Consider the following 17,443-nt stretch of genomic DNA (forward strand, 5'->3'; position numbering starts at 1 on the left):
AAAAAGCAAGAGAGTTCCAGAAAAACATCTATTTCTGCTTTATTGACTATGCCAAAGCCTTTGACTGTGTGGATCACAATCAACTGTGGAAAATTCTGAAAGAGATGGGAATACCAGACCACCTGACCTGCCTCTTGAGAAACCTGTATGCAGGTCAGGAAGCAACAGTTAGAACTGGACATGGAACAACAGACTGGTTCCAAATAGGAAAAGGAGTACGTCGGGCTGTATATTGTCACCCTGCTTATTTAACTTATATGCAGAGTACATCATGAGAAACTCTGGGCTGGAAGAAGCACAAGCTGGAATCAAGATTGCCGGGAGAAATATCACTAACCTCAGATATGCAGATGACACCACCCTTAAGGCAGAAAGTGAAGAAAACCCAAAAAACCTCTTGATGAAAGTGAAAGAGGAGAGTGAAAAAGTTGGCTTAAAGCTCAACATTCAGAAAACTAAAATCATGGCATCTGGTCCCATCACTTCATGGGAAATAGATGGGGAAACAGTGGAAACAGTGTCAGACTTTATTTTTCTGGGCTCCAAAATCACTGCAGATGGTGATTGCAGCCATGAAATTAAAAGACGCTTACTCCTTGGAAGGAAAGTTATGACCAACCTGGGCAGCATATTCAAAAGCAGAGACATTGCTTTGCCAACAAAGTTTCATCTAGTCAAGGCTATGGTTTTTCCAGTGGTCATGTATGGATGTAAAAGTTGGACTATAAAGAAAGCTGAGCGCTAAAGAATTGATGCTTTTGAACTGCGGTGTTAGAGAAAACTCTTGAGAGTCCCTTGGACTGCAAGGAGATCCAACCAGTCCATTCTGAAGGAGATCAGCCCTGGGATTTCTTTGGAAGGAATGATGCTAAAGCTGAAACTCCAGTACTTTGGCCACCTCATGGGAAGAGTTGACTCCTTGGAAAAGACTCTGATGCTGGGAGGGATTGGGGGTAGGAGGAGAAGGGGACGACAGAGGATGAGATGGCTGGATGGCATCACTGACTCGATGGATGTGAGTCTGAGTGAACTCCGGGAGTTGGTGATGGACAGGGAGGCCTGGCATGCTGCGATTCATGGGGTCACAAAGAGTTGGACACGACTGAGTGACTGAATTGAACTGAACTGAATATATACTTCTTGCAAAATGCCACGTTATCTTGGAAACGTAAGAAAAGATATTAAGCTTTGAGGATGAAAACACAAGGACCCAGGCCTGTCATTTTTGCCTGGAGCCCAAGGGTCTGCTGGGGGTCGGCGTGTGTGGTTGGGATGAGGGAGATGGAGCCTGCAATCACCTAACAGAGGAGCTGACACACAGTAAATGCTCAATAAGTGGAGGCTCCTCCTTCTTGCCAGTGAGTCAGCAGAGGCAGTAGGCAGGTTGCTTCCTTGGGGTGAGCATGTGTCAACATCACTCTGGACAGAGGGGCTGGGGAGCTGGAGAGCTCTGTGGCCCATGACCACTCCAGGAAACATTGTATTATGGACTTTGTGGCAAAATGCAGCAATTATAGAATTAAACACCTAAGCTGGTACCAGATCCCAAAGAAAAGACGTTGCCAAATTATTTTCTAAATTACCCACCAAGGCCTGTGTGAGTCAACAGGTAGCTATTGACTGCAGTTTCAGCTGCCATCAAGACTTATTGATCTGAGAGATAAATATCGACCAAATTGAGACTGAGGTCAATGCTGGACTATTGGGAAAATAAATCTTAATATTAACCAAAACCTGTAGATGCTAGGCCTGGTATTTTTGACTCTAAACTGCTGATCAGGCGGAGGTACTCTCAAAGTCAGTTCTTTCCTTTATTGTGTATTGGTGTAGCTGCAAACTGGCCTTCAAATTGACGCATTTCTGGAAAATTTGGTTTAAAACATTTTAAGTCTTTTCATATCTTAAATGATCAAAGGACAGGAAAATTGGTATTTAATAACAGCAGTATGGATATTTCCAAAAAACAAAGAATCCATTTTGAACTGCATATATGACTGCCCTGACTTACTTTCTGTGCATATCAATAATTTCCTCTGTTGGATCTCCATCCCAGAGGAGCACGCCAGCTCAAACAAACAAACAAACAAACAAACAAAAAGTCCACAACATTAGGAAGGAGGTAGGCAGGGGGTTCAAGATGCAGGGGACACATGTACACCTGTAGCTGATTCATGTTGATGTACAGTAAAAACATCACAATATTGCAAAGTAATTATCCTCCAATTAAAATAATTAATTTAAAAAATAAAATTTGATGAAAAATGAAAAAAAAAAACTCATGTGAAGCCAATTTAGGTGTGAAGAAAGTTTTAACCATCCCCCCAAAAAAGTCCACAAGAAAAAAACGTGTGATTGGGACCAGTTATTTTTGAAAATGCTATTGAATCTACTTCATTTATAAGTGGCCCCAAACTGCTGAAGGAGGCAGCACTGTGTCGCTGTGAACTAGAGAGCTGCCGATTCAAGGCTGCTGACATTGCTCCGTCCGGGGGGAGCAGCCCTTTCTTCCTGAGAGATGCAACGCTACCGCGGGTTGTAGGAACTCACTTTCCTTAAGCAGAGTGTTTGTGTGTCCCCACAGGCAAGTCTAGGAATGGGGGATCTTACTGTGAGAATTAAATACGATGACATGCAAAAAAGCACTTTTTCTTATACATCCCTGGGATGTATCAATGGAACGTCAATAAAGAGCAGTTTCTGTTTTCACAAGGGGTAAGAGATTAGATTAGAAACAACAGGCCCTGAGCAACTTAGGATGTAAAATGGCAAAAATTTACAGAAGTGTAATCAGCCTTGAGGTTGTTGATAAATACATGGGTTAGGAATAAAAGATCTGGAAAAGATGCACCCACACCTACACACGTGCAGTGGTATGCACAGCCGGGAGACTGAGCTCAGACTCTCGGGGGAGTCTGCTTCTCATGGGTAGGATGCAGGATGCTCTAAGTGGACCATTTCAGCCTCTGGGTTCAACTGAGTTTCCCAAAGTCCACTGAATGACCATAAATCTATTGAAATTAGCAAAACCTTGGCTGCTGTATGTGAGGACAAGACCGGTATAGCCAATAGAGCAGAAATGGTGAGGAATTTTTGATAACATGAACCAGATGGAATCACCCTGCATGAAAACAGAACCCACAGTTCATTGCAGGGAAAAGGATGGTTCTCTCTTAGAAAACAGAGGAGCCATCCTGTCCAGAGGAACAGCAGGGAACCTGGGCACAGAATAGGTCAGAGGTAAGGCTGAGCCAGAAGATGTCAGAGTCATGCACAGAGATCCAGGTTTCCCTCGGAGACAAAGTTTTGAATAAGCTGGTTAAAACCTTACACTCTGGATTCAGAAGGACAAAGGTTCTGATTGCAACCATCAAGCTCTCAACATTACAGATTTGAAAATCTTTGCTTGCCCTGACCTTGTGTAGCTATGCTTAGGAAGCTTTATTTTTACCTTTCATACTAATTAATTTTTTTGTGTGGTGTGAAGTACCACATATATACGGTACCATATACAGAAAAGATAATCACCATATACGGAAAAGATAATCCCTTCTTCACTTTGTCATAAAATCAAGAGACAATGCATATGCAGATACGTTTGGGGCTCTTTATTATCTTCTTTTGGTTTATGTGTCTATTCTCGTGCTGATACCATTACTTGAAAGTGAAGTGAAAGTGTTAGCCGCTCAGTCATGTCCAGCTCTTTGTGACCCCATGGACTGCAGCCCGCCAGGCTCCTCTGCCCATGGAATTCTCCAGGCGAGAATACTGGCATGGGTTGCCATGTCCTCCTCCAGGGCATCTTCCCGAGCCAGGGATTGAACCTGGGTCTCCTGCATTGCAGGCACATTCTTTACTGTCTGAGCCACCAGGGAAGCCCAATTACTTACTACATGGCTTAATTACTGTGGTTTTAATGTAAATTTTGTGAACTGGCATATATAAACTCTCCACTTTTCTGTTCTTTTCCTTTGCAATACATACACATTTTAGAATAGGCTTGCCCGTTTCTCTGCCTCTCTCTCCCTCTCTTTTTCTGTTTCTCTCTCTCTCACACAAATATACAACTGCTGAACAAACTTAGCAACAAAATGAATAACAATACATTTAATATGTTAAACAATAATTTAAAAGAAATTAAATCTCCATGTATGCACACTGATGTAAAGAAATTAGTGAATAAATCAACAAGAGAAGGGAGCCAGCTCGTGCTTATAGAAGAATTTTAAGTAGTAAACAGAGACGGGTTGAGGAAAACAGAAAATCACCATTAATTCACCATAGTAATAAGTGCTACAAGCAAAATCCACTGATGAACACTAAAATAAGTAGATGAAAGTTCAAGGAAAAACAGACTATTTGCATAGGCTGGATGAATCTCCCCTAAAATACCTATTACTGTGGTGGTTTTCATATGTGTCCAAAGTCTTTAATCTCCCTCCCTTCAAGAGGTACAGCTTCACGCTCCTCCTCTTGAGTGTAATCTGGACTTAGCGACTGACTTCTAACAAACAGACGACGGAGAGGAAAAAGTAGTGATTTTATATGAAGAAGTCTGGCAGACTCACCCTCACTAAGTGGTCAAGGTCAGCGTCACAGCAGGTCCCCCCCATGGGACGCAACGAGAAAGGCATATCTCTTCTGTGTTGTTCTTTCCTCAAATCCATAAGCTCATTTCTAATCATTAAAAACCTCAGAGAAACCCAAGTCAAGGGAGATTCTAAAAATGTAGCTGCTGCTCTTTTAAAGTGGCAAGGCCATAGATCTGAGGCACTGGGCTTGATTGGAAGAGGTTAAGGAGACAGGACCATGAAATCCATGTGCTAGCCTGGATGGGATCCTGCACCAGCAAAAGAACATTCGTGGAAAAACTGCTGAAATCTGACCCGAATCTGGAGTGCAGTTAATGGTAATATGCTGAGGCTAAATTCTTAGTTTTGACAAATACACCAGAGCTTTGTGAGACGTTAACCTTAGGAAAAGCTGGGCACAGAATAGACAGGAACTTTCTGTATCATCTTTCTAACGCTTTTGTAAATCTAAAAAGTATTTCAAAATAAAAAGGTACAACATACATTCTGGAAGGTTCTTTCGCAGTCTCTTCAGAGTGGTTATCAAGACCAATCTATACAAGCTGGTCCTCTTTATATTTTATACATTCCAGAGTGTGATTTTTTTCCTTCTTTTCGAAAAGGAGCATGGATGATAAAAAGCAATCCCATGTGGATTTTTCAAAAGCCACTCTGGGAACTAGGTATGGAGAAAAATTGGCTCGAAAGCTGACCCAAGATGAGAGAACGGCTTTGCTTGGGGACGAAGCACCAAGAACTTGGAGCATGTTTTGAGTCAATAAAGGTACTCCTTGGACCAGAGTGTGTTTAGGGCTTGAGGGGACAACACAGAGAACGTGGTTACTCACCAGGGTGACTTTCCTCTGTGGCTTTAACAGCTTCGGTTTATGGAATGTGGTGGCGATGGGAGCTGTAGAAACACATCAAGGGTTTAGTTTGCAGTTCCTCCCAGGACCCCTAAAGTCCACATACCGTGAGTACCACAGACCCAGAGTCTTCTGGGCCCCTTCCTGCTTTCGTGGAGGAACTTTAGTTTCTGATCCAGGTAACAGCTGGACTGCTGCCCTTCGGGGAATGGTGATCCCCTCCTAGCCTTTGGACATGTCATCCTCTCTCCTCAACAAGGTCGACAAAACACCACCAGCTACAAAGAGGTCAGATGTGCAGGTGAGAGCCAAGTCCCCTTGGTTAAGGCTGAGGCTGGAACTTTCCCTGGGGCTTCCTCCTAGCTGCACACTAACCCTGACAGTGGTGACCTTTGACCCTCACAGCCTCCCTGTGAGGTCATTAGGGAAGGTCTTATTGTCCCCAAATGGGAGGAGGAGGAGGAAACCGAGGCTCTTCCTGCAATGTCATGCAACTGATTCATATTTAAATGAGTTGGGACTTGAACCCAAAGGCAGGCTCTGCCACGTGGTTCTCTGAGTCTGACTTTCGTCTTTCGTTAGACAGGTCACTGACCACTCTGATAGAATGAGACGCTACAGCAGTGCACTGCCCAGCCCAGAGCAGGGGCCACCCCCTTCCCTCCCAGACCCACGTGTGCCGTGCCTCCCAGGAGGCCCGTGCCTCCCAGCCTCTTCTGTCCACTGATGTATGTTCAGACTCAGCACCACTGCCTTCTGCCACACGGCTCAAAGGCAGCTTAGGGAACATCCTAGAAAGCCCCGGCTGAGGAATACAATGGATCTTGTCTTGCTATTAAATTATTCACTGGGGCAACCCTTGTATTCCTAACTCTATATCAAAACCTTTGAGGTATGACCTAAATTAGCCACAGTTATTTTAGGAACTATTGAAAGACACCTTTAGTTCTTGCCTCAGGAAATGCCCATCTTCCTCATTTATGCTGCTCTGTCATGATTCCTTGGAATCAAGGAATAACCCTCATTTTATCCCTAGAACAAATCCAAACTAAATTATACACCTGGTTTTTATCCTTAGAAAAATCAGAGAAACTTTTTCCCTTAAATTAACAGACACCATTTTGCCCCATCCTGCTTTGCACAGATCATGTTAGCAGTTCAGAAGGAAATACACTTTAGAATAGTCTGTAGAGGTTGACCCCCCACCACAACCCCCGCAGCTCCCTGATAAAGCCCTGTGTGGCCAATGGCACCACCCCCCACCAGCCCACCTCAGGGACAGGGCTCAGATAAGATCAGAATCTAGGTGGAGTTTTCCAGGCCATATAATCAGGAATGCCGCATGCTTCATCTGTCCGTCTCCCTTCCTAAACTCACATCAGACCCCAGGTGCTCTGCTCACCACGCGGGTGACCACTGGCTAGCTCCCTACCTTTGGCAGGAACTGCGGGAGGAACGTCAGCTTTCTCCTTCCGCCTCTTGCCCTTCTTGGGCTGCAGTGGAGCCAAGCTGGTCACGCTAGTGACAGTCTCCCCCGAGCTGTAGAAGAGAAAGGTCCAGGTGAAGGCAAAGGCAGGTTTGTTCCAAGGAAAGGAAGCAACAGTTTCTGAGAACCCAGATGAACCTATGTAAGGCAGGAGGTGTTTAGAGCTGAAATGAGATGGCTCTGTGCTTATCTCCAGGGATGTTTGGTACTGACCCATGGCTAAGGATGATGAGATGAGCTAGTTAGGACTATGTGCTGTGCTGTGTAAAGTCCCCAAATCTCTGGAGAGACCCAGGGCCAGCTTGCTTACATTGCTTGGGGATGTATAGATTGGTGGTTTACACGTAGTTAATGGGTTTACTCAGTCTGGCTTGGCTATATCACCAGTAGGGATTAAGGTATCACTAAAATCTTCTCCTTGAGCTCCCCTAACACCAGCATTCCTTGCACATGTCTTTGTAGTTCACAGTCCAGAGACAGAGCAGCCCCTGTGCACGTGAGGAAGGACCCTGGGGAGCTGCAGCTGGGAGCCCCCAGAGGCCACCATGACTGGGCATACCTTATCCTCCTGCTGTACCTTCCTATAAGGCAGAGGCCAAAATGATCCTCAGGAGTGTGGTGAGTGTTTTCAATTATCTGGGTGGTCACTTATATAATCACTGTAGTATCTATCATATTCTATGTGTTAACCATTATAACCCAAAGTAATGAGTAAGCTTATATTACAGCTAAGAATACCAAGACTCAGAGATTCCAAGTGACTTGCCCTAAGCGACACTGTTGGTAAGCACCCAACACAAAAGCTGCAAACCCAGGCTGGCCTGATGTGAAACCTGTTGCCAATGCCACCTGCGTGACAGAGTTCACACACATCCTTGAATGGCCATCAGTCTTCTTTCAAATGCATCCTATTGGCTCCAACAACCCAGAGGAGACTGCCTCTCTTGTCCTCAGACACATAATCGGCCAGGTACGTACAGTTAACAAGACAGGCTATCTCCATGATACACAGGATGTCTAGAAATCCATTAAACTACGACCCAATAACCAAAATGAAGGAAGGTGATAAGCAGTTTCACCCAAGAGGAAAGGCTCATACCTAGGAAAACGTGCTAAAACTTCCTCAAGAAAGAGGAATCCAGATAAAAATGCACTGCGCTTCCTTTCTGCACACATCAGATGGCGACAGTCAGACTTAAGGCAAAACACTCTTTCGGCAAGGGTGTGAGGAGTCAGGCACTCAGGAGTATTGGGGGTACAAGTGGAAACCCTTCCCGATGCAGAGTAATTCAGCAATCAGGATCATGGGGCTATCAGAATTACAAAGGTTTATATTCCATGACCTGGCAGTTTCACTTCTGGGAATTGACTCTGTGGATATTCTTGCATGGGCACAATAGGTCCATACAAGTCCTTATCATGCTCTTGGTAACAGCAATAGAGTAGAGACAGCCTAACTGTCCACCTGCACGGGACTGGGGAAGGGAAGTATGGTGAATCCATTGGTAACAGCAATAGATTAGAGACAGCCTAACTGTCCACCTGCACGGGACTGGGGAAGGGAAGTATGGTGAATCCATTGGTAACAGCAATAGAGTAGAGACAGCCTAACTGTCCACCTGCACGGGACTGGGGAAGGGAAGTATGGTGAATCCATTGGTAACAGCAATAGAGTAGAGACAACCTAACTGTCCACCTGCACGGGACTGGGGAAGGGAAGTATGGTGAATCCATAAACGCATACAAAGGGTCCTTTGAAACTGGAATGAGGAAGCCATTTCCACCAGGATAAGGAAAGACCCATCGTTAAGTGAAAAGGCTAGGTGTTGGACAATGTGTAAAATATGTCACTTTTTGTATAAAAACAGGAGAAAATGATATATATTAGTATTTATGTACACAAGTATAGAGAAACTTTGGAAATATTCACTTTGGAAATATTCACTTTGGAAACATTCATTAGAGAATTTAAAAAGTATTCCTTAGAATGTGGGTGCTGAGGAGCTAAAGAGATAGAAGACCGGACAGGGAGAATTATCACTGCACATATATTTTTTAAATTAATTACTTAACTTTTAAATTTAAATTACTAAACCAAGTGATTGTATAAGGGCTTCCCAGGTGGTGCTGGTGGTAAAGAACCCCCTGACAATGCAGGAGACGTAAGAGATGCGGGTTTGATCCCTGGGTTGGGAAGATCCCCTGGAGGAGGGCATGGCAACCCACTCCAGCATTCTTGCCTGCAGAATCCCATGGACAGAGGAGCCTGGTGGGCTACAGTCCATAGGGTTGCAAAGAGTCGGACACAACTGAAGCGACCTAGCACGCAAACATGTGACAGAATAATTTTTGAAAAACAGTAAATTAAACACAAATATCTATCTAAATATGTATATATTTAATAAAAGAAAATAGACTATTTTAAAACAGTCTTAGGGTTTTAAAATAACAAAGACTGAGTCACACAGTGACTAGTGGGGAAATTTCTAAGAATATAGTTCACACCAAGAGTCCCCAAAGATAGCTTATTTTTATTGGGCAGAAACTCTAACTGGCCATGCCTTTAAGTATAAGGTCAACTGTGTAAACTCACAAATAGCCAAAAGGAATGTGTGTTTACAAAACTCTGGCCACTAAGAGGGAAAAAGGGATCAGAAACCCTCAGGATTGTTTAAATACACAACCACACGTACAGCTTCATTTCCTAGCATCTTAAAGCTTGAAAAATTTTTTTCTTTCCATTGTTAACTAATGCATGTTCATGTTTTAAAATGGTAATAACAGACATGAAAACAAAAATAATAAGTCTATTGTAACCTTTGTAAACATTTCCAGTCTTTTTCCTATTCTATTTCTTTTTTTTGACTTTATTTTTGTGAGCAGTTCTGTGTTCACAACAAAACCGAGCAAAAGGTACAGAGATTTCAGACAGACCACTGCCCAGCCACATTATGAATGGTATATTCCACCAGAATGGTGTATTTGTGATAATTAAAGAAACTACTTTGACACATAATTATCACCCAAAGGTCACTGTTTAATTAGGGTTCGCTGTTGGTGGTGTACATTCTATGGGTTTGGACAAATTTATAGCGTATCCACCACTAGAGTAAGGTACAGAATAGTTCCTCTGTGCTCCACCTAGTCATCCCTCTCCCCCATCTCTGGCAACCACTATTTACTATCCCCATAGCTTTGCCTTTTCCAGAACGCCATACATTGTCTGAACCTTTTCAGATTGGCTTCACTCACTTAAAAATATGCATTTAAGTCTTCTCCATGTCTTTTCATAGCTTGATAGCTCATTTCTCTTTAATGTCAAATAATATTCCATTGTTTGAATGTACCAGAGTTTATTTACTCATTCATCTACTGAAGGACATCTTTGTTGCACCCAAGTTTTGGAGATTATGGATAAAGAGCTGCTTGGAGAAGGCAACGGCACCCCACTCCAGTACTCTTGCCTGGAAAATCCCATGGACGGAGGAGCCTGGTAGGCTGCAGTCCATGGGGTCGCTAAGAGTCGGACACGACTGAGCGACTTCACTTTCACTTTTCACTTTCATGCATTGAAGAAGGAAATGGCACCCCACTCCAGTGTTCTTGCCTGGAGAATCCCAGGGATGCGGGAGCCTGGTGGGCTGCCGTCTATGGGGTTGCACAGAGTCAGACATGACTGAAGTGATTCAGCAGCAGCAGCAACATCCATGGGCAGGCTTTTGTGTGGATTTAAATTTCAACTCTTCCCTGGCTCTTATACATTGTTTTTTAAAAAATAAAATTGTATTACAATTTTGCATCCTTCTTGTTACTTAATCTACATTTTCCAAATTGATATATCCTCCTACTATTCTAATGACAAGACATGCTGCAGTTTACTTAGCCCTTCCCCAGCATCTAAACATTTGTTTCCCAATTTGATACATAAATAACATTGCTATAAATATATTTGTGCATGATGGTTTTCCATTCTTAGACTTTTGCTTTTGAATTCTTAGAGCTAGGAATACTAGTTCAGAAAAAAGGATCATGTTAAAGGCTATTCAATACCCACTGTCAAAATGATCTCTGACAAGTTAGTACTATTTTATAGCCGCTTGGTCAATGGATAAGCATATTTATGTTTTCATCCTTTTTGACACCAGATTTATCAGTTTAAAAATTTTCTCTCATTTAATAAAGAAAAATGTGATATCTCTTTTTATTTGCATTTCTCTGCTGGCTAGGAGGAACCTTTCCGGTGTTTGTCTAATTGTGTTTTCTCATTTATGAATGATGTATGGACACCTTCTACTATTATTTATTAGGATCATGAGTTTTTCTTATAGATCTGCTTGCACTTTTTACATCAATCTGACATGCTTATTGCAAACATTTCTGTTTTGAATTTTGGCTTTTTGTTAAATGCACGGTCATTTATTTTTGTTAAAATCACTTGATATTTTATTTTTGACCAAGGCCTAACAACAATGTGCTCTGCTATTTTCTTGGCGTTAATCCTCTTGCTCCTTAAAATAAAATGAAAATTTTGAAATATGTAAGTCTAAGCCGTTAAGTCCAGGGCTTTCTGTAAGCTGAAAAGACCTCTACCTTGTCATCGCCATTCTCCCCGAAAACAGTGAAGCTGCACTAAACTCAGCTCTGCCTCACACCTCGGTCACGAGCCCTCAGATACAGTGAGTCACCACAGTGGCATATGGCAGACAACTGTCCTCCCCGCGCCTTACGTCTCCTGTTGGGCCAGCAGGCCTGGCAGGAAATTTTGACAAAGTGCATTTTATGATTCACTTACAAGAAAAGTTATCCTACATCTTGGGTTGCAACAGGACTGTATTTTGTGTCTGACACAAGGGAGCGAGCATTGCTGGAGCCAGTCAAACCGAGGAAGGTAGAAGATAGGCCAGAAACTCCAGCTAAGTTAGAGAGCTGAGTGATTGAACAGAGTGCTGTTGTGGGAAACGGGGCAGTTCTTCTGGATCCATCCCGGGTTGGGGAGGAGGCGCACGTGTGGGCCCTCGTTGTGGCGTGCACAGAGCTCCGGCCCAGCTGCCTCTCGTGGGAGTCCCCACCCCATGAAGGCTGGGCGCCTCTGCTCCATGGCACTTCATGGCTGGATCCAGCGAACAGGCTCTGGTGCGGGCAGAAGTGCACTGAATCTGCTTCCACTCTGAGCAGGGAGGTGACGCAGGGCAAGCCCCTCACTTCCCTGGGCCACATCTCCCAGCCTGCAAAATGGGGACATGTACCCAAGCCCCTCACTTCCCCGGGCCACATCTCCCAGCAAAATGGGGACATGTACCCAAGTCCCTCACTTCCCCGGGCCACATCCCCCAGCAAAATGGGGACATGTACCCTTGCTATTCAGCTTCCCAGGTCGCTCAGTAGTCAGAACCCGCCTGCCAATGCAGGAGATGCAGGACACGCGGGTTCTACCCTGGGTCGGGAGGATCCCCTGGAGAAGGAAATGGCAATCCATTTCAGTATTCTTTCCGGGGAAATTCCATGGACAGAGGAGCCTGGTGGGCTACCGGATAGCAAAGAGTCAGACATGACTTAGCGACTAAATAGCAACAACCACCCCCGCCATCTATCTCACAGAGCCATCATCAGGGTCAAATGAGACAGCTCAGCCTAAATTAGACGGGACATGAGCCAAGCAGCACAGATCCTGCCCTCCAGTCTGTGGATGCAGGTGAGGAACGGGGACATTCCATGGGGCCACCCAGCGAGAACAATTTTACCACTTGGTTATCTCACGGTGCCACGTCTTGCCCCTGAGGGGAAGCACAAACTTCAACTTAAATCTTGATCAGAAAATCTTTCTGCCTGATAGAGTACGGTGTGCTCTTCTAGAGCCACTGACGTAGCCACAGACAGACGGGTACCAGGCAGGACAGAGCAGGCGAGCAGGGCGTAGGGAGAGGCTGCGCCCGAGTGGTGGGCGGCCGCCCTAGGACACCAGGTAAAGCAGGGAAACTGGATTCTACCAGGCCCTGAACTGATTGTGACCAGTCATATTTTGCAGAAGCTCAAGTTAATAAGAGCTATATCAGTCTACCCTACGCAAGGCACTGTGAAAAGTACCTGATGGCCATAATCTCTGACCCTCCTAGATGGGAAAATGAAGCCTCAGAGGGGTCAAGGCAGGCGCACTGGGATCTGAACCAGTTCCATCTGCCGCTAGGCCCTGAAGCAAGGACTCTGGGCCCAGCCCAGACAACAAAGAACAAGAAAACTAGGGCAGGAAGAAGGTCAGTAGAGCCAGATCCACAAAGGCTGCTCTGGGCTTAAACCAGCTTCCTAAAGAGAAGGTAGCAGAAGGCGTTACCAGCATTTCACTGTGTTTTCAGTCTATACTAAACGCAGCTGCTCAGAGCTCTGTCCTGGTAAGAGAGGTTGGACTGAGTGCTGGGGTCTGTAGGGTGCTAGAGGTCACGACAACCGTGTTAGCAACTCACTGTCATCTGCAGTCACAGGTCCCCCTCACCAAGGTCAACTGCCATCGATAAAGGCCAAGGACCAGTGTAAGTAGGGTGAATTTCCTGACATCTGGCGCGAGGCTTCTGAAAGCGCTCCATAGACTTCCACTACACACAAGGTCATCCACAGTCCATGCCAGGAGCTCTGTACAGCCTGCAGAACTTCCCTTTCAAGGTGGAAGAATGGTGCTTCCCTGGAAAAGACTTTTTCTCATAAATACGTCACATTATGTCAACACACAGAACTGCATCTGGTAAGTAGAAGCACTAAATGGGTGTCACCTGTGACTATCTTACCAGCGTTGGTATCATCATTATTATGGAATCTGCTCTCCTTGAATAGGGAGCTGGCTGGACATGGCAGAGGTCTCAGAAATCTGCACCAGGGTGGGAGCACCTACAAAGGACCTGCAGACCCCTGGGGATCCTGATGCATTACTTTCTGCATAAGACCTTGAATGCATTTTGCAGAGAGCATCAGGATAAGAGCTGCTCCTTTGTGAGGTCATTGCCAAGGCAGCTTCCTGTCCACAGCCTCTCCATGGCCTTTCATCATATACTGTTTACATCACCTCAGAGGTTCTGCTGGGTCTTGTCATGAGAGCTCGTCCTTTGCAGTCCCTGCCCGTTCTCACTGAGTCTGCACACAGGCTTAGGTTTAGTTTGTAAGTTTAAGATCTCTGAACGCCAACTGGTAAGACTGGGAGGTGCTTCCTTAATATTCAGCGGTTCCATGCAGTGTTGGCCTTGGGTCATAAGAATAATGGCAAAACGCGATCCCTGGGGTTATCTGCCCAGCACCCACTCACTGCCTTCTAGGGCTGAAGGGACACGTTTGGGTGGCACTGACCCCCAACCCCTGCTCAGCACAGTCTCACCCTCTGGCCATAGAGCATGGTTCAGGTTGGTCCCATAACAGTGCGTGCAATTGCGTTTGCTTCCTGTGGAAGCAAGATGAGTCCTTCATGAGGCCAGGGTGAAGGGTCCCAAGCCACCTCTCCTTTTCTGAGGGGAGCAGGACTGGCTGGAGGATACATCAAAACCTGGAGGCAGCGCTGCCCAGAGGGAGGCTGGGGACAAAAGTCACTGCCCCGAGGGCCCGGTGTCCCCTGGGTGGAGGCCCACTCCCTGTGGAGGCAGCTCTGCCCGGAGGCAGGCTGGGGACAGAAGTCACTGCCCCGAGGGCCCAGTGTCCCCTGGGTGGAGGCCCACTCCCTGCAGCATCCCAGCCAGGAGCCAGCCGAGTCTTCTCCTGGGTAAGACCATCTGCGCTGTCCTTTCTGTCGCTTGCAATCAAAGGTCCGTAAATAGTATAGAGGGCTAGCTATTCATCTAAGAGTTGGCAGTTTTATTCATGCTCTTAGTCTGGGGAGATTAATTTGTACCTGGCAGGCTTTTTATGAAGATTAGAAATAAACCCCATCAAGTGTTCAGCCACAGAGGTACATGGGAACTTGATGAGTAATTATGAGGATTAGTCCACAGCCGGTACTATCTCACTGAATCCTCATGACAACCCTGAGCCACAGGGACAAAGGCAAGTTGGTGCCCTTTTGGTGGAGAGTGAACCAGTCCCACAGAAGCTGAGAGACTGGCCCCATGTCACCATGCAGCTGGTGGCATAGTCCAACTGATGCCAAAACCAGGTGGAGGTTTTTCATGTTATTCTAGGAATAACCAGATCCCATCACCACGGCCGTCCTCCCCTTGCATGCCTCTGCCTGGGACTCTGAAAGGAGAGAGGTGAGCCTGGCCCCGGTGTGGGCCAGGGATGCAGGAGTGAGACCAGGAGACACACACCAGCAGCCTATCGTCCCAGCCCTCGCCCACGGGCCTGCTCAGCTGAATGTGGTCACAAGGGGAAACACCTATACAAACCTATGCCTATGACCAGAGCTCACTGGACTTTTCAAAGTCGGGAAGAGGCAGAGCAGCTGCAGTCGTCTCCAGCCAAGTCCTTTCCGCTTCTCCTTCCACTGCCCTGACTTTTCTGCAGCGTTTACTTCTTGTCCATTTGTGTGACCGCCAATACCAAAGCTCTCACAGTCAGACCCAAGCTCCCCAGGACGCCTGGGCCAGCGTGGGAGCCCCGAGCCAGGTGGCCTGGGCTGGTGGCCCTGCTCTTCCTGCTCTCACTGGTCAGGAGACCTTACCAACATCCACACTCTTTTTAGACTGGTTTCTCATCTGTAGGATGGGGATAATCACAGCAGCCACTCATGGGGTTGTTGTCAGGCCAGAAGGAGATGGTATGTGTCCCTTGCTTAGCACTGTGCCAGGCATTTAATAAATGAGGCTTTGTCATTACTTTTAATATGATGACTGCCATCCTCTGGAATCTGCCCTGCCACCATCTCCAGCCTCACCTCCCTGCTGTTCTGCCCTGAATCTCCAAGATTCCTCACCCCATGGATGAAACCCCTTCCCCAGCTGTGCTCTTCTCGTCCCACTTCTATGTGCTGCTGCCCCATCCCTCTTCTCCTGGAATGCTCTAACTCAGCCTTCAAGACCTGGCCCAGATCTCAGCCCCAGGAGACCCCTGAGACAGGCTTAGGAGCGCCTCTGCTGGGTGCCCACAACAGCGCTGTGGCCACGGCTGCCGCCACCTTCTAGTTTCTCTGGGTCTCCCGGACCTCAAGGCGTGGGCTGGTGTTATTTCATCCTCACTCAATGGGCCTTACAAGCCTACAGAAGAAACATTCGTAAGTATTGACTGAGTAATAACAGAACTATTTGCATAGAGCACACCATTTACCTGTTGGAAGCACTTTATACAGACTAATTCATGAAATCCTCCCAACTCCTTACATGCTAGAGCTGCGATTGCTCTCATTTTATCAGAGAGGTGGAAAAATTAGCTAAAGGCACACAGCAATCTATGGCAGAGCTGGCATGTGACCTGAGGCAGCCTGGCCACAGAATCTTTCCCCTTCACAGCAGACTGCCCTTCACAGAAGGAATAATGTTTTGCAGCGCTGCTCGCACTCACTGTGCTTCACCTTGCTTCAGTACCCGCGAGGCAAGGAGTCACACACCTCAGTTTGCTTCAGTACCCGCGAGGCAAGGAGTCACACACCTCAGTTTGCTTCAGTACCCGCGAAGCAAGTAGTCACACACCTCAGTCTGGAGTTCATATCTTTATAGTCTCTTTGAAATCACATCTCTGCCTTCTCTCCAAGACCCTAAACAAATCACTTAGTAATCCCATACTTCGATAGTGGGGTATGTTTTAAAATGTTTATAAATCTCTGATGTTTCAGAAAAGACTGAAAAATGCTTTAAACTAAGCTCATAAAACACAGTAAAGCTGTGCCTGTAATTTATCCAACATGTAAAGAGTCTGTTGACCTGACTGTCTATCCTTGAGAAAGTGTATGCACCAGAAAACATGAAGAAAGCTTGGAAGACTTCAGCTGTAAATGCTATTGGCACAGATTACATAATGCCCACCTTAATGTCTCCCACTTGGAGATACTTTACTATCTCAAGTGCATAAGACGAGTTCAAGCAAAAGGTCAGGAAATGTACTGGCTGGAACTGCCTTTTTGTGGCCCCATCCACCCTCTTGACAGCTTTACTGAACTTGAAGAAAGGGCCCTGAGTGCACTGAGGAGGAGTCATGGTGTGGGGACACATCACAAATCTACGAAATCGGTGACCTTGCATTTACAATCTGATTTTCTGGAACTTTGGGGTACAGTTTCACAGTGATCAGTTGAGCTGCTCTCCAGATAGTTAAAATCTTGCAGTGCCCTGAGACGCTCGCTAAGGCCCAAGTGTCTGCTCCGGGAGAGGGTGATCCGCCATGGGAAAGGAACAGTCCTCCAGCTCTGCAGGTCAAGGCCACCCTCCCAGGAGACGGCAGTTTCCGACTTCAGGGCCGGCACACATGAAGAAGAGACTTGTTTTCCTCCTGTTTGAACTTCTCTCAAAAAGTCAAGGAATTCCCTAGAGTCCCCAAGTTCTGCCCCAGTCACTTGCCAAGGCCCCGCTCTCGGTGACCACAGCCTCAGGGCCAGCTCGTGGCCTCTTCCCGAGGGCCCC

General features: G+C 46.1%; 1 protein-coding gene across 1 annotated transcript in view; it reads right to left on the minus strand.

Annotated features, from left to right (window-relative positions):
* Nucleotides 1–17,443, minus strand: part of VSTM4 (V-set and transmembrane domain containing 4) — an 81,346-nt gene that overhangs the window by 19,380 nt on the left and 44,523 nt on the right. Inside the window, exons 6-7 of the mRNA XM_010854423.1 lie at nt 6,867–6,973; nt 5,417–5,478 (exon numbers count right to left, since the gene is read on the minus strand). Of these exons, the coding sequence (XP_010852725.1) occupies nt 5,417–5,478; nt 6,867–6,973 (169 nt within the window). The remainder of the gene's footprint in view (nt 1–5,416; nt 5,479–6,866; nt 6,974–17,443) is intronic.

This window comes from Bison bison, unplaced genomic scaffold (genome assembly GCF_000754665.1).
Source record: "Bison bison bison isolate TAMUID 2011002044 unplaced genomic scaffold, Bison_UMD1.0 scf7180017864341, whole genome shotgun sequence".
Taxonomy (NCBI): Eukaryota; Metazoa; Chordata; class Mammalia; order Artiodactyla; family Bovidae; genus Bison; species Bison bison.